Source organism: Populus nigra, chromosome 3 (assembly GCF_951802175.1).
Source record: "Populus nigra chromosome 3, ddPopNigr1.1, whole genome shotgun sequence".
Lineage (NCBI taxonomy): Eukaryota > Viridiplantae > Streptophyta > Magnoliopsida > Malpighiales > Salicaceae > Populus > Populus nigra.
In genome coordinates this window covers 9,182,361-9,208,590 of record NC_084854.1, presented here as the reverse complement: position 1 = coordinate 9,208,590, position 26,230 = coordinate 9,182,361, and the positions used below count along the sequence as shown (strand labels likewise).

Here is a 26,230-nt window from a genome sequence, read left to right as displayed (position 1 = left end):
AAAAATGAAAAAAAAGGAAAATGAGCGTCACTTTTAGGCAAATATGGGGTCCAGTAAACAGCCCGTCAACTGCCTCTCTTTTTTTTACTAGCTAAAAGATTTTTTTTAATTTGTTTTAATTAGTAAAATATCAAATAACACAATTTATACTTATTATAATAAAAAACATGAATTTTAAATTTATAATTATTCATAAACACTAACTTAAAAAAAACAAAAAAAAAACTAAAGATACAATGAAATTTTAATTATGACATCACGATATCTTTAAAAATAAAATATTTATTAAATAAATTCAACAACATAAAAAAAATTATTTATAATAACTAAAGTGATACAGACTTGTTGTTAAAGATAAAAGAACCACCACCTTAAAGGACAAATATGACTTTTTCTAATCATTTTTAATAATTTTTTTAATATTATTAAATTTATTTTATTAAGATATTTTTAATAATACTGACTCTGTGGTAATCAAAATTTCAATATCTTCCTAATTTCTTTATTTTTTTTTTCTCTTTATATCTTCTCTATTGCCATCATAATTTGTGTATCAACATACTATACTAGGAGCATCTCCAAATTTTTTTTTTAAAAAACTTATTTTTAACTTTTTCTTCGTTGATCTTGAAGCCCCAGTCAAAAGAAGAGCTAAAATGACTTTTGTGTCAAAGAAAAATTGTTATTATATATTTATTGAAAGAGTCAAAACATTAAAATATATTATTTAAAAAAAACTAAAAATATTAATATTAAATATATTAAAATACAAATAAGTTGTTATTTTTTTTTAATTATAGTACATATATAAAAAATATATTTATACTATTTAAAAATTATACAAACAATTTAGCATTTCTAAATTGCTTTTTACATTGAAGATGCTCTTGTAATAAGAAAAAACAAAATCCTAAAAAGTCTCACTCCACTTCGTTTGATGTCCTATACGAGGAGGAGCGAGAGTTATCAATTAGAATAGAAGCACATCATACTAGAAGTGGAATGGAAGACATGAAAAGGAAAGTAATCAAAGCAAAAAAATCCTCAGTGTGACAGGACAGGGAAGAAACGACCCTTTTCCAAATCAACACAAACTGTATTGTAGGAACATTTGTTTTCCTATGGAGAATTAAAAGGACATTGGGGTTGATGAACGAATTCGAGGAGTTCCTCTGAAAACCCTGTTGCATTTGGTGATGAGATCATAAAATAAAATAAAATTAGAATATGTTATTTTTTGTATTTCAAAAATATTTTAATAATTTGTTTTGCTTAAAAAAAAAGGTAGTTTAAGCCAACTGTATCTAATCTCATTTATTTTTGCACTGGTGGGAGGATTTATTGCTATAGTTTTGAAATCTTACCTTCCAGCACTGACCACACCATTTATATCAGCTCTTTAAGTGCCTAGTCTCTCTCTCTCTCTCTATCTCTGCATCTGACTTGCAGTTCCTTATTTTTAGTACAGACAAAATTGTGTTAAAACTCTACCAGTCTATAATCTCAAAATTCAACCAGTAGACCTGCTTATATTGACACTGGCCTTAAAATAGCTTCTGGGGATGCTTCATTGGGGCTTGGATTTAATATTTTGTAGCAGCAGATGAGACAGTTATTGGTATCATCACTTGGTTCAAGTCTAAAGCTTCAATCTTGCTGAGTCTCTCTCAGTTTTTTCATCCAGAAAACATGAACTTGGTTCTCCTTAAAATCAATGAAAGCACCTTTATTTCTCCAACCCAGCAACCATATTTTCTTTCTCAGCCACCACCGCAACCAAATCTTGATACCGATGGTTTCAACTTGAACACCAAGGTTAGTCCTAGTCTATTGCTTATCATTATTATTCTAGCTATTATTTTCTTTGTTTCTGGTTTGCTTCACCTCCTAGTGAGATTTCTTTTAAGACCACGTAATAGAGAGTACCCTGATGACTTAGAGAGTGTGACTGCTCTTCAAGGCCAATTGCAGCAACTCTTTCACCTTCACGATGCTGGTGTTGACCAGACATTTATAGATGCTCTCCCTGTGTTCCAATACAAAGCCATTATTGGATTGAAGAACCCTTTTGACTGTGCTGTTTGTTTGTGTGAATTTGAGCCTGAAGATCAGCTAAGATTGTTGCCAAAATGTAGTCATGCCTTTCACATAGAGTGTATAGACACATGGCTGTTGTCTCACTCCACTTGCCCTCTCTGTAGAGCATGCTTGCTTTCTGATTTCTCTCCAAACAATACCCGCTCTCCCTTTGTTCTTGTTCTTGAATCTGGAAGTGAGAGCTCAAGAGAGCTTGTTAATAACAGAGAGGCTAATGTTGGCAGAACCAGTTCAGTTTTGACTACACATTCCAATCTGGGTTGTCATGGAGACATTGATTTGGGATCATCGCGTTTGGATATTTCACATAAGTCAAGTGAAAGTTTGACAAAAGATGATTCTGTCCCCAAAATAGTAGTAGATTCAGGGGAGAAGGTTGTTCCTGTTAAGCTAGGGAAGTACAGGAATGTGGATGTTGGTGAAGGGAGTAGCACAAGTAATATTGATTCAAGAAGGTGCTATTCTATGGGGTCGTTTGAGTATGTATTGGATGAGAATTCTTCATTGCAAGTACCTATAACGACTCCAATGAAGAAACAGTCAAGCAAGAAGACGACTTTGCCTTTAACACCTGGTCACAAGCTAGCAATGTCTGAATGTGATTGTGAATCAAGAAGAGAATTTGATGGCTTTGAAGGTCTTAAGAGTGTTGAAGTTCATGGGAGTGCTAGTATTGTTGCTAGCAGTGGCAAAACCATTGGTAGAAGCGAGAAAGAGAGCTTTTCTAGATCAAAGATATGGCTCAGAGGGAAAAAGGAGAAGCAGAGTTCAACTGGGGAATCTTCAAGAAGGGCCTTTTCCTTTCGATTTCCAGTGAATAAAAATGTTGTTGCTGATGATGATTTGAAGATGAGGAAGGGGGATAGTGATGTGAGAAGGACTAATTCTGAAATAAGCTTTGGCAGGTGGGAAAATGGAGGTGGTCAATCGGGTGGTAATGTGCTGAATCAGAGTTGTCATAGATTGGAATTGCAAGAAAAAACGCCTTCATTTGCAAGGAGGACTCTGCTTTGGCTTGTGGGGAGACAAAACAAGGTTGTTCACTCATCCTTTACACCTAATGTCTAGCATTCTTTTGTCAACTTTTCCTGGATACTTTTTCCTGGGAAAGTAATCTTCTTTTTCTTCATTGTGCAAGGCATAATTGGAATATCTGTAGCTCGAAAAAGAAAGAAGCAATTATCCAAAAATACAAAATTGATGCAATTACACTGCATTATGCTTTTGTTTTCTTCCTTTTCTTTTCTTCACATTACAGCATTGTATGTGTGGAGCATAGATTATTCTTTTATGATTGTCTTCTTTTTGTCCTTTCAAGGTCAAGAATCTCTGCCTTTCCATGGTTTCGCATGCTTCAAATGTAGACTAATTTGAAACTCATTGCTTTATTAATTCGACTTTCAGAATAATAATTTGCGTTGCAAAATGATGAAATCCCAAATGCATAAAGTAAGCATCATGGTAGCTTTTCTTTCAATGGTAGTGTCAGGTAGAAGTTAGCCAGTTGCCATTAGTGTGTATTAATGAGGGCATAGTTACTGAGCTTACAGAAACAGTTGATCATATTCATCGGGTCTATGAGCATTTGATTGACAATTCCTGATCGGAGATGCTGGAAGTGATTGAACAGCGGTAAATGCACCAAAATCCATCCACTGAATGGGTTTGTCGATCATTAGTGTGCCAATTTGGTGTGTTCATTTTTTCACAGAAAAGATTCAAGTGATCACATCAATTTAAATTTTGCTAGATAAATTATTGTTTTAATGTTGGGTTTTCCAAAACATATAGATACAACAAAAATAATAAATTTAAAATTTTTCAAGAATCTCAGAGATTATGTTAAACAAATCTAGAGTTGTTTTAAGGTTTTATGCGAAGATTACATGAAGATCGGATATTAGTTTTGACTTTGAATATCTGCTTCAAATGTTGAGTTGTTGCAAATCATAAATCGTCTAATTATCCAATCTCTAATGGTAATTCACACATACTACTAGTGAGAAATCTCTTAAATTCTTTTATGAGAGATTGATTGTTATACTTTAGAGTACTATTTTTTTTAGATATTTAAATATTGTACTCTACTTATCTTTTTCATCATCCACAGAAAATAAGAGACATAACTTTCTATTATTAGGGAAACCTAAAAACCTTATAAATAACAAAATATTATCTTGCTTCTTAAATAATATCTTATATTTTATTTTATGCTAATTTTAGAAATTTATTCAATCAAGATCCTATTTGATTTTTATAAGTCTAGAATTGTAATTCCCTATATAAATCACACTCTAATCCTTAATTTCTAAAACTTATTTATAATAAAGTCATACTTGATTAATCATCCTATTTTAATTTTTAACCAATGGTTCTTATGTGTGTGATCCATTAGATCCCCTAATAAATTTGTCTAAATATAAATCACAATCCTAAATAAAATAGGATTAAATAAATTAAATTATTATCAATTTAACAATTGATTGATTTATATTAAAGATCAAATGATTTATATTAAAGATCAAATAAATTGTCTAGCAACCTGTCATGATCCTTTAAATATTAGAAAAGTCATAAGTAGTTTGACTTAACTTTTCAGTGACTAGTTTCTTAGTATAATTATTATTCACTGATGAACAATGTTCTGATTAGACATTATAGCATGAAATGTGTCTACTATGTCAAATCATGTTTATTCTTAACATCAAATATCATAGTGATTGATTATTTAAATAAGATTTGAAACTCTTTACACATATCATTCCACCTTACTTAATGATTTACAATCAATATTATTTGAGAATAAATGAACTTTTTTTCCTAATTCACCTATGGAGATAAATCCTCTCTTGATTACTTAAATACTTTTATATAGTTTATGTTATACCTAATATCTTCTCGTTTGTTACCCTTTATTAGGACAATGTGTAGCATGATCAAAACATAACACTCCATAAATAAGATAACTTAGTGATCTCAAGTCTAAAGATCACTTACATAACCATTGCGTGAACCTTTTTTCCTAATTCACCTATGGAGATAAATCCTCTCTTGATTACTTAAATACTTTTATATAGTTTATGTTATACCTAATATCTTCTCGTTTGTTACCCTTTATTAGGACAATGTGTAGCATGATCAAAATATAACACTCCATATATAAGATAACTTAGTGATCTCAAGTCTAAAGATCACTTACATAACCATTGCGTGAGCCTTTCCATAGACACGAGTGATCTTTCCATATGGAATTCTCATGCGAGTCAATTAAGTAAACATGTCATCTGATAAGCATCTACATATTAGTTCTAGATATCCGTCATACCTCAACTTATGAGAACAAATGATTTATTTCACAAAGAAAAGAACATAATATGCACTAGTCTCAACAACTTTAATTAATATCTAGTCTTAATAAATCATTGACTAGGAACATTTTAGGAACAATGCTTTGATGCAATAAGAATATCATAATTATAACAACTTTATAATTTTCTTTACAAAACATTTTTGTCTCAAGAACTTTATCTTTACTCTGAATTCTTTAAGCAAATATTTGATGAATATTAAAGATAAATAAGCCTTTATTAATAAATTAAATATATTTACATGAACAAATTCAATGCCACATGTAACCAACTGATTGACTATAGGGCATATACACTAACAATATATCACTTGCACTAAATCTAATCAGTCATGTATCAAATATCATACCGCTCTACTTGATGATCATGCTTTTACTAGGACAATGACTTAGTAAGAGGATCTATAAGATGCTCTTCAATAGGTACTCGTTATATCTTTATATCTTTCCTTTATATAATTCTTCAATCAACTGGAATTATCTAAGTTTATTTTTTAGATCATTGATGGGATTTTGGTTCCTTTTTTATTGCAATGACTCCATTGTTAACACAATATAGGACTACTAGATCAACAAAGTTTAGGAACCACAACTAGTTTAATGATGAACTTTTTGATCAAAATATCATCTTTTGTTCCCTCAAACATAGAGGTGTACTTAACTTTAGTTGGAGAATCTATTTGGTCTCTTATTTGAAACTCTTGTAACTTATAGTATTATTATTTAGCGTAAAATATAACCAAACTGAATTTTTTATTTTCAATATCTTATTGAAAACTAGCATCTTAATAACCATGAACTACTAGTTCATCTTCTTCATAGATCAGAAAAACATTCTCAACTCTTCTTAAATATTTAAGAATATTTTTATCTATCTTTCAGTAACTCTCACTTGAATTAGATTTGTATCTACTCGTTATGCTCAAAGTATAAGGTATATTTGGTTTTGTATATAGCATTGCATAAATTATGGATCTTATATCTATAGTATATGGAATTATTTCCATCTTATCTCTTAATTTGTGTTTTTGGACACATGTATTTGAAGAGAGTATCATATGCGAAATAGATAAGTATTATCTTTTGAATTCATCTATGGTAAATCGTTCTAGAATCTTATTTATGTGCATGGATTGAGATAATACAAACAACCTTGTATATATATATATATATATATATATATATATATATATATATATATATATATAATCTCTATAGATCTTTAATCTCAATATATATGTTGTTTTTCTCATATCTTTAATGAAGAAATTTTTGGACAACTTAATATTTACTAACTAGAGTAAAGAAATATCATTTCATTTTAATAATATGTTATTTATATATAATATTAAAAAAACAAATCCACTCTCACTAAACTTTTTATAAACACAAATCTCATCCATATTTTTTATGAAATCAAATTGTTTGATTATGTCATCAAAACGGATAGTTCAACTCCTTAAAGTTTGCTTAAGTCCACAAATGAATTTCTATAGCTTGTACACTTGATTGGTAAATTTATTGATTAGGAACTTTCAAGTTATGTCACATATATATTTTGTTGAAGATTCTCGTTTAGGATTATAATTTTGACATTCATTTTTCAAATCTTATGATCATAGTATGTAGCTATAACAAACAAAATCTTTATGGATTTTAACATAGTTACTGGCAAGAAGGTTTCATCAAAGTCAACCTATTTGTTTTTGTCTGTAACCTTAGGCAACTAGTCTAGCTTTGTACAATTGTACATTGCTTTTTATGTTAGTCTTTCTCTTAAAGACCTACTAACATCTAATGACTTTTATCCCTTCAAATGGATCAACCAAGGTCCATACCTGGTTGGTATATATAAAATCCATTTTAGATTTTATGGCTTTAAATCATTTCTTATAATCAATATTAGATATTGGTTGTATATAATTGTTAGGCTCATCAAGTATGAACAACTTGTCATTCCTAGCTTTCATGAGAAGTCCTTATCATATTGGTGCATGACGTGTCTTACCAGATCTATAGATTTATTTATGTTTTCTTGAGCTTCAGGTTAAACATCTAATGTTATAACCTCAGGCTTAGGTTCTATTTGGATGTCCGTTTATAGTTCTTGAACTTGTTCAAGCTATATTTTTCTCTCACTACTCTTTTCAAGAGCAAATTCTTTCTTTAAAAAGATAACATATTTTGAGACAAAACATTATTGCTCAACGAGATGATATGAATGATATCTAACAATTTCTTTTGAATATCCCACAAACTTATATTTATCTGACTTAGCTTCTAGATTTTCAAATACAATATTCTTTATATAAGAGTCACATCTCAAGTATGAATTTGTTAGGCGTTTTTTTATGTCTCGTATAAAAAATCACGCAATCTATATGATACAAATGACTTATCTATTATTAAATAAATAATAAAATTCAATAAAGTAATTAAATTTTTTTATCTTGATTTCAATCTTACCTAGTTGCAACATGATTCTCCCAAACCATCATTGCAATAGCATTGTCAACTCTATCTCATTCATATTTTTCCTTGTAGTTAAAATTTATACAAGAAAAATTTCTTTAATAAGTTAATAAACTAACCGAATTAACATAATAAAAAATATTTAAATTAATACTAACCTTAAACCTTCTGATTCATACATCAATCATAGGTTTCCATTAAGGATGTTGGAAACCTGACTCCATTAAAACAATGAAATTTTTATCCATGATTTCATCGCTAATGTTATGGTTCTAGAAGCCTCAATGTTTATAAACCTGAAATTGCATTCATTAATTGAAATTATTTTTTCAAAAATTATTAGCATGTCATGTAAAGGGAAAACAAACTTACATTAAAAGGTCATTCTTCCATTGAGTCTACTACTTCCGAGTAAATGGATTCTGCTGTGAAAGGACCCCTTTTAAAGTGGCAGCATCACACTCGATGAGCTCGCATTGTGAGCGGATGCTTGTGTCTCAGGTGCTTGTTCCTAGTCAGTACCTAATAACTCATGATCGTCTGAATCGCTGCTAGAAGAACTAGTAGAGATCTTGTCCATACTATGTGCTATTGACTTTTCCATATGCATCTACACAAATTAAAGGATTAAGGTACCGTAAATCATTTCTATTTTAAAAAATAAATTCAGAAGCACCTTCCTAATAAAGAGACTACCCAAAATTTTTAAACCTGAAAATATACAATAATTTAAATTGAATTGCCAAAAACTAGTTGATTTTATTTCAATCTAAATCAATTAAATAATTTCAATTAAGTTAGTTTAACTAAATTTCCAATTAACTTTGCTACAACCATTTGCGAAATGATCATAAGAGGTAAATATAAACACATTAAAGGATATGTAATATCAATATTTCACATTAAAAACTATTCATTTATCCTAACTATTATCTTAGCTATTTTTATTTTTTATTTTATTTATGGTGGCTAATATTTTTTGTTTATTTTTAAATAATTTATTTTCATGAAATTAAAAACTATTTGTTAACACCAACAAATCAATTAGCTAACCATATTAAAAACATAAAATTAAAACAAAAATAAAAAAATTCCAACAATCTATATACAATCATTAAATAACAAAAAAGTTAAAAAATTCTAATAACATTTATACAATCAGTAAAGCATAAAAAAAGGTTAAAAAATACAACAATCTATATACAATCATTAAATAAGAGAAAATAAAAAACAATTAAAAAATTCCAAAAATCTATATACAATCCTTAAAGAACAAAGAAGTTAAGAACAATTCCCAATCACATTTATATAATTATTAATAATAGAAAAAAATAAAAATTCCCAATAACATTTATGCTATTATTAATAACATAAAAATATAAAAAATGCAAAAACCGAACACAAAAAAAGAAGAATCTTACCTTAATGTTGAGTTTTCATGAAAAGAGGAAAACAAATTCGAACAAATCATTAAATAACAAGAGAAAAAGAGAAGGAGAAGAGATGAGAAGACATACCTACACGTGGAGGATAAGAGAAGAAAAGAGAATGGGTTGAGGAGAGAAAGACAGAGAATAGAGAAAGAAAGATGAAGATTTGGGATCAGGAGAGAGAAAGCTGTAGAGGAAGAGAGAAGAAGAGATGTGCTTGTCAGTTCTGATTTTAAAGATTCTAGTCTTTTAATTTAGGCTTTTTTATTGATGGTAAATTAAATATTAATGTTTTTTAATTTTTTCATCGATGTATTCATCTGTAAAGTCTAATTGAAAGTTTCAATTTAATTAAAACTATTCAGAAATACGCCAAGTATTACCAATGTCTTTATTGTCAGAAAATTAAAAATTAATATTTTAATTATTTCATCGGTGTTTTTGGATGTAAAGTCTAATTGAAAATTTTATTTAATAAAAAATTCTCAGAAACCCACCATGTATCACCGACATCTTTACTGATGGTAAATTAAATATTAATATTTTTATTTTTTCCATCCATGTAGCCATTTGTAAATTCTAATTGAAATTTCTGATTCAATCAAACAAATTTAGAAACATGTCAGTATTACCGACATCATTATTGTTGGAAAATTAAAAATTAAAATTTTAATATGTTCGTCAGTGTTTCCATCTATAAAATCTAATTGAAATTTTCAATTTAATCCAAAACTTTTAGAAACCCCTCAACTATCACTAATTACTTTTCAGTCTATTGTTGATTCCATCTACAAAGGATAGTAATAAATAGTGCAGGTAAGAAGTGATAGTACCTTAACTCTCAAGAAAATATCAACGGATATTAACTGTCGGTGATTTCGTATGCATTAAACAATGCTAGTGAGAAGGGAACAATTCCAATGCTCTTTGGAATATACCAATAGACTTTAATCATTCAGTGTATCTGTTTGTATTTTACAGGTTTGTTGATATTTCTATTGATGCAAAGCAATTTATGTTGCCAAATTGTATATATATTTCTTATTTATTCATCATGCAAATACTTAAAATAACAGCAACATACACAACATAATAATACTAGTTCTGTATATAATAATTAAATTACATAAAATAAATGTTTCATTATGATTTAATAATAAATTAACACAATTGTCATTAAAATAAAGTTAATTTCCTCCATAAATATTGCATTATAGTGACATTACTTAGCGAAAACAAAGACATCGTCGACGTTGCATAATATAGACTTTGTATTAAGTATGACTAAACCATGACGTAGATCTACTCTAATTCCTCTATTAGTGGTATCTACCAATAACATTTGAATAAAAAGACTCTATTCTGCTCGTTATGATATTGCAATTCAATGACTTTGTCTAACTTCCTATGATAGTCAACTTCAAACTCATTAGAAATCGATACTTTAACATAAACCCCATTGTTGTATGTTTTTCTACCCTTACCATACTTTTTAGTATGAAACACACGCCTAATAATGAAATATCCGTTATAGCACATCACGTTTCTTTCATGACTTAAACTTAGTAAATTCAAAGTAACACTAGCATTCTTTCTTAATTAATAATTTGGAGTACTATACTTTTTAAATAAAAAGTATTAGTTCATTACAGTTAAATAACACATAATTATATGGTTATTTAAATTTTATTTTTGTTAAATAAATAAAATATATTTATATAAATAAAATCAAATACCACATGAAACGAGCTAATTAGCTACAAATCATATGCAGAATCACTTTTCTCATCAACAATTTGGATTGTCTTCTGCTACAGAACCATTTCCTTGTGTCTCAAATCATCATCTGGATGCTGCAAGTTATTCACCTGTAAAAAAGACAGTGTGCTAGTCTAGCAATGGCTAATCATAAACTCTACCCACTCTTAGGATGTGCTAAGAAAAGGGAGACTTCCTGTACTGTAAGTCAAAATCCAAAGGTCTCATAGTCTCCAAAAGAAATATGTAAATAAATTGAAAATTAAAAAAAATTGCGTCGACACATTATTTAACACCAGTTTTTTTTCTTTTTAGCACAGTAAATGTACTGTAAGAATCCAAATTAGATTTGAAATGCATAGCTGTTTCCTCAATCACAGGCTGTGGCTGCATTAAAGGAGAGAAACAAATTTCATATTGGTCAAATAATTGGAGTATTAGGGCAATAAACATTAATGGCTGATGTTAATAATGTCAAGAGAGCGGTTGGGGACAGTTTTCTAGTTTTATTTCTAACACGACCTCATGTGATTGTCCCTACATATTTATGTTTTGAGTCCATTACCCCTAATGCCTACTTTCTTTTTTCATTTTATTTTTAAATCCAGGTTCGCAGCCTCAGTTTAGGCGAAAACTAGCAATTTGTCTTGCTACAAGAACCTGGATTCTCGATCAGACAAATTGACAAAGTAAAAAAAAATTCTTAATTATTTTTTTTCTTACTCAATTTAGGAATAATTCAGTTTAGAAATTTTATTTTTTCTTATTTAGTTTAGATTTAGGACTAGTATAAATAAGGTTTTTAAGTTTGTATTTTAGGAGACTATACGTGAAGAGAAAAGATTCAATATTAAAATTTTAAATTAAAGTTTTTGTGTGGTGATCCTATTTGGAAGAATGTTGTGTTGCTTGTACTTGCTATCTTTTTTATGTTATTTTTGTTCGTGTCAAGAATCTTATAAAATTATGTGGGATATTCCTTTATTTGTTCTAAAAACATTAGAATAACTACTTTTTATATGAAAAATAAATATTCACGTGTTAACTAAGTAAGAATAGTAGATATTCATTATACAATAGTAGATATTTACATGTCAACTAAGTAAGAATAGTAGGTATTCACTACAAAATAGGAAAAAAGCCTAAAATTTATAAGTTATTGGAAGAGTCCAAATCAACCAGGAAAGATATAAAATAATTGATCAAAGGATTATAAGTCATGATCATGAAAACTAGAAGTCATGATCGATAAGGAATAACAATCATGCATAAAGATAAGAGTTCACGTGATTTATTAGAATACCAAGTCCTTTTAAAAACAAGAATCCTCAACGAATGAAACTTGCAAGTATTACAATTTAATTAGGGTTTATAGGATTGTTAGGAAGGAGTTGCATGTAGATATGTATTCAAATTATATTAGAATTCATGATGTAAACTCCTTAGAGGTTATATAAAATTTGTATAGGATTAGGATTAGAAGTTTATATAAAACTCAACCTCTATAACAAAATAAAAATATCATCTAATTATTGGAAATGATGTCTAGTTCCATGCACACAATTTCTTTCTATAATTTATCTTTATTTATTGTTTTTCTTTTTCTTACTTTTGTTTGCAATTATTTTCTTGGATTTATTTATCATTTCCTTATATTTTTGCCTAGATTAGTTTATTTTACATTTCTTTTTCTTGTTAATATGTTAAAGCTAAGTGGGGAACTTTACGCCATATTTATTTTACAAGAATACATACTATTCAACTCTATTTAGGATTTAGTCATTTATGTCATGAATTTTGATACAATTTAAATCATTATATCTATCTGTTACCTTCCTAAAACTCATATGAACTGTAAATAAACTATAATACTTGCTAGTTTAATATGGCGATGATTCTTATTCTGAATAGGAATTGGTTTTCTAATCAATCACATGAACTTTTATCTTTGTATGCTATTGTCTTTTCTTTGTTTTATAGTTTTTATGATCGATAATGACTCCTAATTCCTTGATCATCGTTGCATATTTTTGCTGGTTGATTTGGAATCTCCTAAGACCTAGTTGATTTTCCTGTTATCAATTGATTTTGACCCTCTGTTGAAAACATAGGACCAAAACACTTGTTAAGAAATGCTAATTATAACATTGAATAGTGGGGACACCGGACCTGAAACATTGTTTACACACTCATATGATCATGGATGATGACGTGTACCCTAAACCATTAAGAGATTGGACTTTAATTTATGTTTTAGTTTAATTTATATGAACTTTTAGTTGAGATTTATTAATTAGACTTTATTTAATGGGTATTTTATTTGGTAGACGATGGAGTGTAGCCCAAACTATTAAGAGATCGAGTTTTAACTTATGTTTTAGTTTAATTTATATGAACTTTTAGTTGATGTTTATTAATTAAACTTTATTTGTTAGGTATTTTATTTAGTGAGCCATAAGCTCAATTGCTTGTTCTAGTTAGGGTTTTAATATTTATATCCAACTTTTCTAAATGATATAGAGTTTTGATTATTAAATAAAAATATTGCAGAGTTGCATTATTCCAATCTCTATTCTTCTTTTTCTTTACTTTCAAGTCTTAGCTTATTTCTCTAAAGCTTCTTCTTCTTTTTTTTGCTTTAATTCTATTTGTTTATTGTTCCGCATCAAATTTAATATAGAGCTTAGAGTTTTAATTGTTCTTACAATTAAACAATCTATGAGCTTGTTTAAATTCTTGATATTCAATCTAGTTCATAAACCCTAGATCTTGTGAGAAACTTTCAACAAGAAAAACAAATTGTAGCAAAAAAAAGTTTTGTTTGCCTTTTCTTATTACAATCAAAATCTAAAAAAAAAAACTATTATTCATCTTCCTCATCCACTACCACTCCCACGTACCAACTACATCAGTTGGTCTTTAGCCTCAGCCACCACACCGCCGACCAACCCAGACACTAGCCATGCCACTACAACCTCTACCCCGACTAGCTATCTACTGCCATTCAACTTGACAGATCCCCGTAGAAGACAACAACCAATCGTCTCTTCCAATCTGCATATGCACAACCAATAGCAAATCGTCGTCTCCAGCAACCACAACAGACCACCATGACAAATTCTTGACTTCCTTCACTCATGGTGTCATACTGCCTCAAAATGACAGCCCCTCCACACGCCGCCAATCGCACCCACGACAGGACCAAGTCTATTTTCAGCAACAACAAAGGCACAACCACATACAACCTTTCAAGCGAAATCATAAAAAAAATCTCACCTTGCATTTTTTTTAAAATTTTTGTTCATCAATCTGTTTCGTCATTGATAACTAGTATCTTGTCCTTTTTGATAATTGTGAGCCTTTGCCTTGACATTGTGTTTGATTAATTATTTACACTTTATGATCTCAATTCCATTTATAAGTGTTGCATGCATTTGTGTCATGATCATCTAGTGTCCAAGCTTAAGTTTATATTTAACGTAGACCCGACCCTTAGTGATGGCCATTTAAAGGGAAATGCATACTTAGATGATCAACATGTTTATAAGAATTAAGCACCAAGAGATTTTTCAAATAAAACACCCAAAAACCAATAAATATCACAAGAATAGCTATTATGGACAAGTTCACTTTGAGCGCCACTAGTATGACTATCATTTAGGTTACTCTAAACATGATGACTTTGATGAGCGAGTTATGAGCCCTAACAAAATAAAAGCCATCAATTTTGACGGTCACATGACCTTTGGATCTTTGATATTTGGATTCGTGATATGAATCAATTCTTTGAGTAACACAACTTGTTTGATAATAGAAAAGTTAGATTTGCTAAGATGATAGTTATTGGTCAAGCCAAACTTTATTGGAGAGATGTTGAGGATTGTTCAGAGATAAGAGTAAGCCTCTTATAACTGATTGAACCAAGATGAAAGAAAAACTACTGGAAAAGTATCTATTTCAGTCTTATAGGAATAAACTCTTAAACCAATGGAACAATCTAAGACAAGGAACAAGTCTATTAATGAGTATATAACATAATTTAATGATTACATGATGAGATGTACCATAAGGAAAAATGAAGCCAGACTTTGCATAGATTTTGTAAAGGTCTGAATGATGATTTTAGAAAAGAGATCAGGCTTATAGGTGCTTTCACTCTTGACCAAGCCTATACTATAGTGCAAGATTATGAGTTGCTTATAAAGAGTCGATGGATAAAACATCAGGACCCTTATAGAATTCCTTTTAGATCTCAATTTAGAAATAATGATTCTTTATTAGATGCTCCACCTTATAGACCTAATCCTAGTAGTGCTCATATTTATAAAGAAGATAAGGGAAAGCAAGTCGTTAATAAAACGTCTAGGTTGAGTTTAGAGGTCTAGTGTGCTAAAAGTCAAGGTTTTGGTCATATGTTCTTTAATTGCATCTTTAAACTCCTTATTCATTCAAAAACATAAGGAAATAAGTGATAAAGAAAACTATTGTGTGAAAGTGTATGAACTTAATATTGAGAACTTTAGTGATCTAAATGAAGAGAATGTGTAAGAAAAAGGACCTCACATTATAAGTCCACACGAGTCTGAAAATGAGAAATTTTTTTTAGAAAACTCTTTAGTGGAATTGCCTAAAGAGGTGAATATGGTCTTAAAACAATCTCATGATATTAGTCCTCTTAAACTATCCGATTCCTTACTCACCATGCTTGACGTCCAACATGTCAAAGGTTTAGAGCAACATGCTCATCACCCCCTCATGCTTGAAGTCCGACATGTCATATGTTTAGAGCAATATGTTAAGCTCCATGATTCTTTACCCCTAACACGTGATGAGGAAGATGAATATAATCCTGATTTACTAGGTTATGTCCAAACTATATTTACTAAAGCTTCCAATAGTGTTTGTTCCACTCTACATCCTCATTCATATATTGTTCATAGCTACAAACTTAGAAAGCCTATAGATCATGTATATCATCTTTCTATGTCTCCTCACCTTAAAATGTCTGATTCAACTTAGTCTTTTGCATGTAGAATTTATAATTTGCATGATGAGATCATAAAATAAATTCAAGCAAGTAATGAACAATAAAAATTTCGAGTTGATTTACTTAAGTACCATAATGCACTTAATATTGGAGATTATTTCATGATACAAATTAAACCTGAACGATGCCCTTTAAAAACCAGTCATAAATTGCAATTAAGTAGTGTTAGACCATTTAAAGTGTTACAAATGATTGAATCAATTAATTATGTCTTTAAATTGCCACTAAACTTTGATATTAACTCTACTTTTGACATGAAAACCATCATTATATATTAAACACATCAACCTATCTCTGATGTTTCTTTTGAAACCCTTACCCTATTATCCTTATCTTTGGCAAAAAATGAACATATTAATGTTATTGTGAATGCACAAGTTGTTTCTACCAAGGATGGTGAACTTTAACAAATCCTAGTATATAGGCTAAATGACCAGATTCAGACTATACTTGAATTATTAGAGAGATATCACAACGGCTTGATTCTTATCTTTAGGGGCGATCGGAGCCGTCTTTACCTATAATCGATGGGGTCGAGTTCTTCCAACCTCGGAAGAATTGGTGGAGACACTAGACCTAAGACATTGTTTACGCACTCGTATAATCATAGACAATGGAGGATAGCCCAAATCATTAAAAGATTGAGTTTTAGCTTATGTTTTAGTTTAATTTATATGAACTTTTAATCAAGGTTTAGTAATTAGATTTTATTTGTTGGGTTTAATTTAATTATTGTTGGATATTTTATTTAGTGGACTATAAGCTCAATTGCTTGTTCTAATTAGAGTTTTAATATTTATATTCTATTTTTTTAAATATTATAAATTTTTAATTTTTAATTAAAAATATTACAGAGTTACATATATATATATATATATATATATATATATATATATTACTTTCAATTCTTAGCTTCTTTCTATAAAGCTTTTTTCTTTCTCACTTTAATTCTTTTTATTTAATGTTCCGTATCAGTAAAGCATTTGATTAAACAGTATCAACAACTCTTAATTTAATTATTCGGTACATAAAATTGTCTGAAGTCTGGGAATCCACAATGAGGAGTAATTTTGGGACAAGGTCAAGAGATTTTGAAAACTGAACTGACTTTCAATGGAGAACAGAACTGGTAAAACAAATTTGGTACAAAGTAATTTATTCAAAATATAAGTGCAAAATTTTCAATGAACTTTTAAGCCCCATTTGAAGACATGTACGTACAAGTTGGTATTAGTTAGTTTAGAGCACTTTTTTGCTGTTGTTTTTGTATAACAAACAAGGAACTTGTACTCTTGGTCTCGTTCGATAAAATGAGGTCACCCAAAACCCCCAGCTCTGGGTGCTCACACCATTCTTTTAAACCAGCTGTTTGAGGAATGTCATCTTCCATGTTTCTTCTTCCAACTACTATTAGCTCATGTTCATCCATGATGGATCTTACAATTGAAGCAGTTGCAGCTGCATCTTCTGCTATCACCTCTCTATATGCTATGTATTCTCTTTCCTTAATATCCCTCATAGCCATATAATCATGAGTTGATTCAAAGTCTTGACAGTTAATGTTGACACCTTCATTACCACCACTAACACCATTATTTGGGGCTATGAGATGCACCACAGACAACCTCACCCTGGTGTCTTCTGCCATGCGTATAGCAAAAGTTAATGCTTCCCTGTCATCATTGCCTCCCAAGAAGATCATAGCAACATCATATGTCAATGATAATTCATCATCTTTGCTGACAGGCTTCCTTGGAATATTATTGCATCGATCGACAAGGATAGCTACAGAGCATGGTGCACTCTCAAGGACCCTGCAATTCAATTCCCTTAGGGCATGATCCTCTGATTCAATGGTCCCATCTTGTTTCCACCATCTGATATGAAATGGGATTATTATAAGAGATGCTAGCTTGTCCACTGCTACTGAGCAAATATCACCATGCATCGACGTTGGCGGAGAGACTGCGGTGACAGCATTTACTGAAACGGATCCACGAGTGTTTTGCTCGAATTCATTAAACAAATTGATGACATTGACGGAGTATATGTATTCACATAGTATTAGCCTTTCTTTTCTGTGGGAAATGAAGATTGGCGTGGATTGCGCAACAAGCTTCATGTGGTGAAGGACGGTAACTGCTATGGGGCTATCTCCACCACATGAGGCATCAAGAAGTCTGATTACTGCCGTCACATCCCCTGGTGCATGGATACAAGAAATGATTTGCAGCTCTGAATCGGAATCTGAATGCGCAAGGCTTCTTATATGGTGTCCTGCGTAACTCTTTGTCGGATTGTAGAGACATGTAACAAAAAATGGTATAAGGCCACTGAAGAGAACGACCATGAAAATCATGAATACAAATGATTCATCCTTTACAATCTGCACTTTTATTAAGATAAAATGGAAATGGAAAATCAATGGCAGTTTCTTAAAGGATTAATGGAAAAAAGAAGATAGTTGTTAGCGTATGAAGAAAATTGTTTAGTCCGTGGTTAATTACCTCCTGATCACTCAGGAAAGTGTAAAAGGCCAGCTCAACCACTCCTCTGGAACACATTACGAGAGCAAAAGCAGCAGCATTACTTTTTGGCAATTCCCAGAAGTACGAGTGTGACACGAAACATACCAAGAATTTGGATAAGGTAATTACAACAATCGAAACAGCAGCGGGTATTGATATCTCTGCAGTGTATTTAGTTTCTAAGAGATCCAACCTCATGCCACAGGTCGTAACAAAGAGTGGAAGGAACAATCCGGAAACCACTTCGAATTTCTCCACTAAAGCAGACCCCAAAGGAGGCCCAGAGGGAACAGCTAGACCAATAATATAAGGAGCAAAGATAGCAGACTGTCCATAATAATGTGAAAGGAACACAGACCCGAGGAACAACGACATGATGAGATAAATGTATACATCCTTCAGAGGCATGCCATTGCGGAGCTTTTTCACCAGCGAATGCAGTGCTGGCTTAAGAATACCGGCAACAAAAACAATGAAGCCTGCAATTATAAAAACGTTTTCCCTGCTGTACATTTCTTGGCTCATTACTTTCAGCACGGACAAAAAAAAGATCAGAAAAAGGCTGAAAACATCACTGACTTGTGCGGTCGATAGTCCCAATCGGCCGAGTTCAGAGTTTAGAAGTTTCAAGTCAGTAAGAAGGGTAACTATGACTGGAAATGAAGTGATAGAATATGATGTTGCGGCAGCAAAATTAACAAAAAACAAGGTTTCTCTGCCAGTTGTCATTTTTAAGGCTCCAAACCCGAGCAGAAGTGGCAGGAACACAGACAGAAAGCCAATGGACCAGACCTTTCTTCCCAAACTTTTCAGCATATTTACATCCGACTTTACTCCACTTGAAAACATGAAGAACTGAAAGCCAATTACGGCTATCATACCAACAGGCTCTAAGCTTTCCTTGGTAAATAGATTCTTTGAAATATTACTTTTAAATAGCACAGGACTGAAAATTATTCCTGCCTGCATAATAACAACGAGGGATGCAAATCGATTAAATTCCTGTAAAACTGAATTGATCTTACAAGGAATATGTAATCTATAACTCTGCAAGTAAAATTTCAGAAAGAAGGTAAAATTAGAAATCATCAAGTCTTGGTAAAGTGATTAAGAAAACAAAAACATAGTTTAGCAGATTTGCATTTAAGTGACAAGTTTTTCTTTTTCTGGTAGAACATACGAACTATATCTGATGAGATTACATAGATTGTGGTTTCATTTTAATTCGAATACATGCTATATACAAGGTGAAATAAAGGGCGTGCATTTATCTGTAAAGCCTTTTAACAGGGAAACAGGTAGAAACCCGAAGGAGAGAAAGGAAAAGATCATGGAATTTACAAGTATCTGTGAGATTATGGCCGGAAATCCTATGCGCTTGAGAACAAAATGGAAAGCTTGAGTGATAAAAAATATCACTGTCAACTGCAACTGGAGATTTGGCATTGAATAACCCAGCATGTCATAGTCTTTTCCTCTTTCTGCGAAGTACGTTGCTAATCCAAGAGAATTTATTTTTGGGGGTAGCACGAAGCAAGTTTGCTTTTCCTGATATGATCCTGTTGAATTTACAAAACTGTTCGACGAGTTCTTTAAGCTTTCCATATTGCAACGAGTTTTCTTGTCACATCCAAGGCTGACCGCTTTGTTTTTCCCTTCGGATCAGAGAAAGGAGGAATACGAGATTGTAAGAAATGATAAATGAAGATTTTATGTAAATATGTAAAAGAGAAGAGAAGCCAGAGAAGGAGAGAATCAATATGGTAAAAATATATGCTTAAATTGTGCGAACTAGTTATGCAATTTAAGGTAGTTCTGAAGTCATCCAAGCTGGCCATACTGGTTTCTTCCTATTTTCTTACAGTTTGTTGTAGGACTTGATGCTTCTGTCTTAACAGAAACCTGAAATGTTAGCTGTTTTAAAATAACTAACTCTGTTGGTTTTAAGCTGGTTGCTTGTAACAATAACTTTTTAACTTAGGACACAATGGGGGTGTTCTGAGCTGGGTGTTACGCCCTTAATCTATCTGTCAAAAGAAAATCAACTGTATAAACTGCACAACTCATATCCTACAGGAGTAATGCAACCCTTGAAAATCATGCCTAATATCCATAATATTCATATTGTTTCAATATTATCTGCCTTTGATTCTTTGATTCTACATGTTTCGGATATTGTTGGATCAAAGCTAATAAGCCTAAAAGTCTTAGTGCTCCATCATGGGCAGTCCGATTTCATGATTAATCAGTTTATTCAGCTATCTGAAGTGAGAAAAAGGTTTTGTCAACTGTAATTTTCTAAGAATGGGAAAATCCATTGTCTGGAAAAAAAAATAAAAATTTCAAAGTTGGTATTTGGAGGACATGAAATGCAGTCCTAAAAATGGATAGCCAACATGCAACTATTAAAAATAGCAGAAACAGACTAAAGTAACGAATAAAGATAGACATGGTTTGTTACCTTAAGCGTCTTTGAGAGCAAAGCGGAAAATTGCTGGAAATGTGGAAGTATGCAGGCAATTCCTATATTGCCATAAAACAAAATTTGAGGGCCAGTACCCTTGCCATTGATGATGGATTTGGTCCTGGGTAAAATGCCATGAGGGATTGATCATCTTGCTTGGCCATGGACAATTTGGGCTTGGATGTGGCCTGACAGGCTTTAACGTGCCGCATGCAGTGTATAGGGGTGACCGGTGATTCAATAGAGAAGAAGAGCCGCTTTGAACAGCTACCATTTTGGTTGTTATCTGTTTAGGGAGAATATACTCTTTCAGTATTCTTATTGAGAGAATTAGAAGGGTATTATGTGTGTGTGTGTGTGTGTGTGTGTGTGTGTAATACTAATCAAGTTAATTTAGAAAATTAATTATGTAGAACAATTAGAAGCCTGATCATTATTAGGAAATTAACTCTGAATTTTCTTACAAAAAAAATCGTAACACTTGAGCTAAGAGAGAGGTGTGAGGAGGTGGATTAGTGTTGTTGCTTGGAGACTATTTGCTGGAGTTGCATGGACGGAGCCTGTGGTCTGTTGAGGTCTTGGGGTGAGAGAAAGTGGCTCAGCTAATTAAACCATGGAGCATGTTTATTGAAATCTTACAGGGTTTCTAACGTATTTGAAACTTAAATTAATAACTTTTAAGAAAATTGGGATAGTTTTGAGATTTTGACTTCTGATTGTTTTTTTTTATGATAATAATATTTTCGGGTCAGTTTATCAAAATTAAATTCTTAATGCTTGAATATATTTATTTTTAAATTTATTCAAGGTTAATGTGATGCATATACTTTGAGGCATTCTATTATATAGTGGTTAATACCCTGCAAAAGAAAAATTCATCAACACCATACAAACAAATCATACCGAGTTTTTCTTTTTCAAATGTCATTAATGACTTTACATATGTTCAAGATTGCCTACTTGGTCACAAATAGAGAAGATGTGGCCAATTTTGTTTTAATAAGAAAGACAACAGGGAATTTCTTTGGATTTTCAGCCAACCATTATGTGTATGATCAAGGATTCAATGATCCACACACACTTCCACCTCCTTCCATTGAAAAGCTCAACAAGGTTAGGGTCTTCGAGCTCAACTATATGTGTAACAAGTTATTTAGAAGTATAGTTATGGTTATTTTTTCAAGAATTTTTCATGCTGAAATATATCAAAATAAATTTTTTTTTATTTTTTAAAATTATTTTTGATATCAACGCATCAAAACAATCCAAAACATAAAAAAAAATTAAAATTTTTTTGGAACACGGTTTGTATCGCAAAAAAAATAATAAAAATACAGGTCTCTACCAACAACAAATTTAACAATATGATCATATATATATATATATATATATATATATATATATATATATATTAAATGGTCAGCTTTTTGTCTCAAAATTCATCTCATAATCACTTTAATTTCAGGCCAATCCTAACTGAAGTTGACACTATTTTTTCTTCACTTGAACAACAATAAGGCTCAACATTCACTATTACCACGGAACAAATGATAGTAAACAAAAGCATTCCCCCACCTTCAACATAAACAGAATCCATAACATCATATGATTTTTCAATGTTTAGCTTGAAAAATATTTTCCGTGAAATATTTTCTCAATCACCCCTGTTCATTTTCTCGTAAAATATTTTCCAATCGCTTTGATCTCTGAATATACGTTAGCTGTGATGAAAAGATATGATTATGATAGTAGAAGAAAAGGTTCCCCGGTCAGCCATACGAAAAGGCCTTCAAAAGTGGGATTTTCCATCTTCTTCTTGCTTCTCACCAACATTCCAATGGCCTTCTGTATGAGCTTGGTTCATCAGGGACATGAAATGCACCCTCCACTTCACTGAACAAAAAGCTGATCAAAGCCTTGTCCTACTCAACAGAAGAGCTTAAAATGGCTTATTGCTTTGATGTCATTCCTACATTTTCCTTTTCTTTTTTTATCTACTCAAATTTTGTTGAGAAATAAAATGGGCAAAACTCTTAACTATCCTTCCAGAAAAAAAATATGCAAAGGGTAGAGAGCTCTGAGGGGAAAAAAATTTCATGTTGGTATGGTTATTTGCAGTTCTTTTTATTTTTGTGTTGATCTAACTTTGAAGTATGCTGGACAGAGGAGCTGAGGATGTCATGATTTATCTATCCAAAGAAGCACAAAATGAGGAAGTGAAGAGTATCCTGTTTCTAATGCCATGTCATGCTACACCTTACTACTCCACACTCCATTACGATCTGCCCAAGCATATTCTGGACTGTTCTCCAAGGTTTGGATTTCAGCAATTTTGTTGGAGTATTATTAGATTCGGAGAACAAACCGTTGAGAGATTTTCTGATTTCTCATTCTTTCAAAGAGGTACATGCGGAGCCTATTTTTATAAAAAATGTTTTTCTATGTTTGTTTTTATTTTACAGGAAAGCTGGTAAATGAATAATATTTTACAACTAAATTTTAAATATAATTTATTTATTAAAAAATATTTTCAGTTCATAAAGTTTCACAAAATATTTTATAAATACTAATTCATTTACAATATATCTTTCACCTATATTAATTACCATCTTCATCTCACCATCATCTCATCTTTTACCCTTTCCATCACTTTTTCTATAATACTACTATCTCATCATTATCATCATCTTCTCACAATTGAAAAATATTTAATTTAAAAAATATTTTACATGTAAAATATTTTACGAGAAAACACAAAACAAACAAACATTAAACCAACTAGTTATTAATGTGCCAATTCTCATGCAAGCTTATGTTCTTACGAAAAGAGGATTTGTAACAAATGGTTCCTTCAAGCAAAGACCCACTGATGATTTCAACTAGTCTTTTAATCCCTTCAGCTTCAAATGGAAGTTGATATTTCTATAATGACTTAGAAGTCACATTAGACAAGCTTTTTCCTTTTTGTTTTGGCAGCAAGAAAAGGGAGAATTAGTCGTGGAAATCCAGTGATGGACGTGAGAGAGATGAAAGAGGTGATGAACTCTAGGCACTATAAAGGGAAGTTGAGCGTCATACTTTACAGAACATTATCAAGCTCGGGATAAGCGAGGTTGAAGATATGAAAACTGTTGACCAAGCATGACTCAAGAAGCAAAATCAATTCTTTAAAAGAATAATTTTTTCTTAATTATTGCTATTTTAGTGGCTATGACAAGTTCTTTTCTGTTATGTAACACAAAAATCAGATATGCAAGTAGAGTTTCTTGCAATTCAGTTTTATTCCTATTGTTTAAATAAATGCCTTGATATTCAATAAAATCATCAACATGAACAATTTGTTGAAAGGTTTAACAAGTTTTGTAAAGATGCAAGCATTGAACATCAATTAACAGCTAGCACCACATACTCCTAAGAAAAATAAAGCTGTGGAAAGAAAATACAGGATAGTGATGGAGATGACAAGCTGCTTGCTTTATGATAAAAGACTGTGAAAGAAATTTTTGGCTGAGATAGTGAACACATTAGTTTTTTTGTTAAATAGATCATCAACAAAAACCCTACAGACAAGGACTCTATTTGAAGCTTGGTTTGGCTACAAACCAAAGCTTCTTAATCTAAAGACATTTGGTTGTTTGTGTTTCTCTTATATTTCTCAAATTAAAAGAGACAAATTGGACAAGAAAACTGAATGTTAGATTTTTGTAGGCTATAGTTTTATTTCAAAAGCTTCCAGGATCTACTTAACTCAATGGAATAAAGTAATTATTAATAGGGATGTTTAATTTTTCGAGTCTGATAGCTGGAATTGGAAGGATGATAAACAGCTTGAAGTTCAGGATCAAAAAGATGATATAAAGAACATGTCAGAGGAACCAGAACACTTTCTAACACTTATCAAAGATGCATTGTTGCTACAATAGAACCTGCATGTTATAAAGAAGCTGCAGTTGATCAAAGATGGATAGCTATAATGAAAGAGGAGCTAAAGATGATTGAAAGGAATCAAATGTGGGAATTGGTGGACATACCTCAACCCAAAAAAGCTATAAGAGTCAAGTGGGTTTATAGAATCAAATTGAATTATGATAGTTATGTGAACAAGTATAAGGCAAGACTTGTTGTCAAGGCATATGCTCAGATGCTTGGGGTAGATTTTTCTGAAACTTTCGCTCCAGTTGCTAGAATGGATACAATAAGAATGTTACTAGCACTTTTTGCACAAAAGATTGAACTTTACATTAAATAGATGTCAAGTCATCTTTTTTGAATGGATATCTAGAAGAAGAAATTTTTGTGAAGCAACCTGAAGGGGTTTCTATTGCAAGACAAGAGAAGAAGGTATATCAACTAAAAAAAGTCTTGTATAACTTAAAGCAAGCTCTTGGAACCTGGTATAGTAGAATTGATGCATACTTGGAAAACTTAGGCTTTGAAAAAAGTCTAAGTGAATCAACTTTATATATCAAAGAAGTTGATGGTCAAATACTTGTTGTATCTTTATATATTGATGATTTACTTATCAATGGAAGCAGCAAATAGCTAATTGACAAGTTCAAAGAAGAGATGAAGGTTGTATTTGAAATGATAAACCTTAGAATAATGATATTCTTTCTTGGCATGCAGATATTTAAAAAAAAAGAGATATTCCTATGCTAGCATAAATATGCAAATGAAATTTTCAAGAAATTTAACATGGAAGAGTGCAAGCCTACTACAACTCTAATTAATGAATCAAAATGAGAAGTTTTGCAAGGAAGATAGAGCTGAAAAAGTGGATGAAAGACTGTATAGAAACCTAATAGGTTGCCTAATGTATTTTACAGCAACCAGACCAGATATCATACATGTTGAAAGTCTATTATCCAAGCATATGCATTGTGATAGTAAAACTCATTTTAAAGCAGTAAAAAGAATCCATAGATACATAAAAGGCACAATTGATTATGAATTCAGATTCAGTCAAGTTGAAAAACTCAATCTTCATGGCTATTCTGATAGTGATTCTACAGGAAACATAGATGACATGAGAAGCACCTTAGGTTATTGTTTCAGTTTTGATTTTGG

At 31.3% G+C, this 26,230-nt stretch overlaps 2 protein-coding genes across 2 annotated transcripts; one reads left to right on the top strand and one right to left on the bottom strand.

The window, feature by feature from the left end:
• The first annotated feature begins 1,377 nt into the window (after window positions 1–1,377).
• Window positions 1,378–3,313, top strand: LOC133688976 (RING-H2 finger protein ATL13-like). The gene has a single exon (XM_062108659.1). The coding sequence runs from the start codon at window positions 1,690–1,692 to the stop codon at window positions 3,163–3,165; it is 1,476 nt and encodes a 491-aa protein (XP_061964643.1). The 5' UTR covers window positions 1,378–1,689; the 3' UTR covers window positions 3,166–3,313.
• A 10,815-nt stretch (window positions 3,314–14,128) lies between these two features.
• On the bottom strand, window positions 14,129–19,428 carry LOC133688583 (cation/H(+) antiporter 3-like). Its single transcript, XM_062108112.1, has 3 exons — window positions 18,679–19,428; window positions 17,462–18,557; window positions 14,129–14,331 (listed from the first exon to the last, which is right to left on the bottom strand). Exons 1-3 carry the CDS (start codon window positions 19,426–19,428, stop codon window positions 14,129–14,131), a joined length of 2,049 nt encoding a protein of 682 aa, XP_061964096.1.
• Between the last annotated feature and the right edge of the window lie 6,802 nt (window positions 19,429–26,230).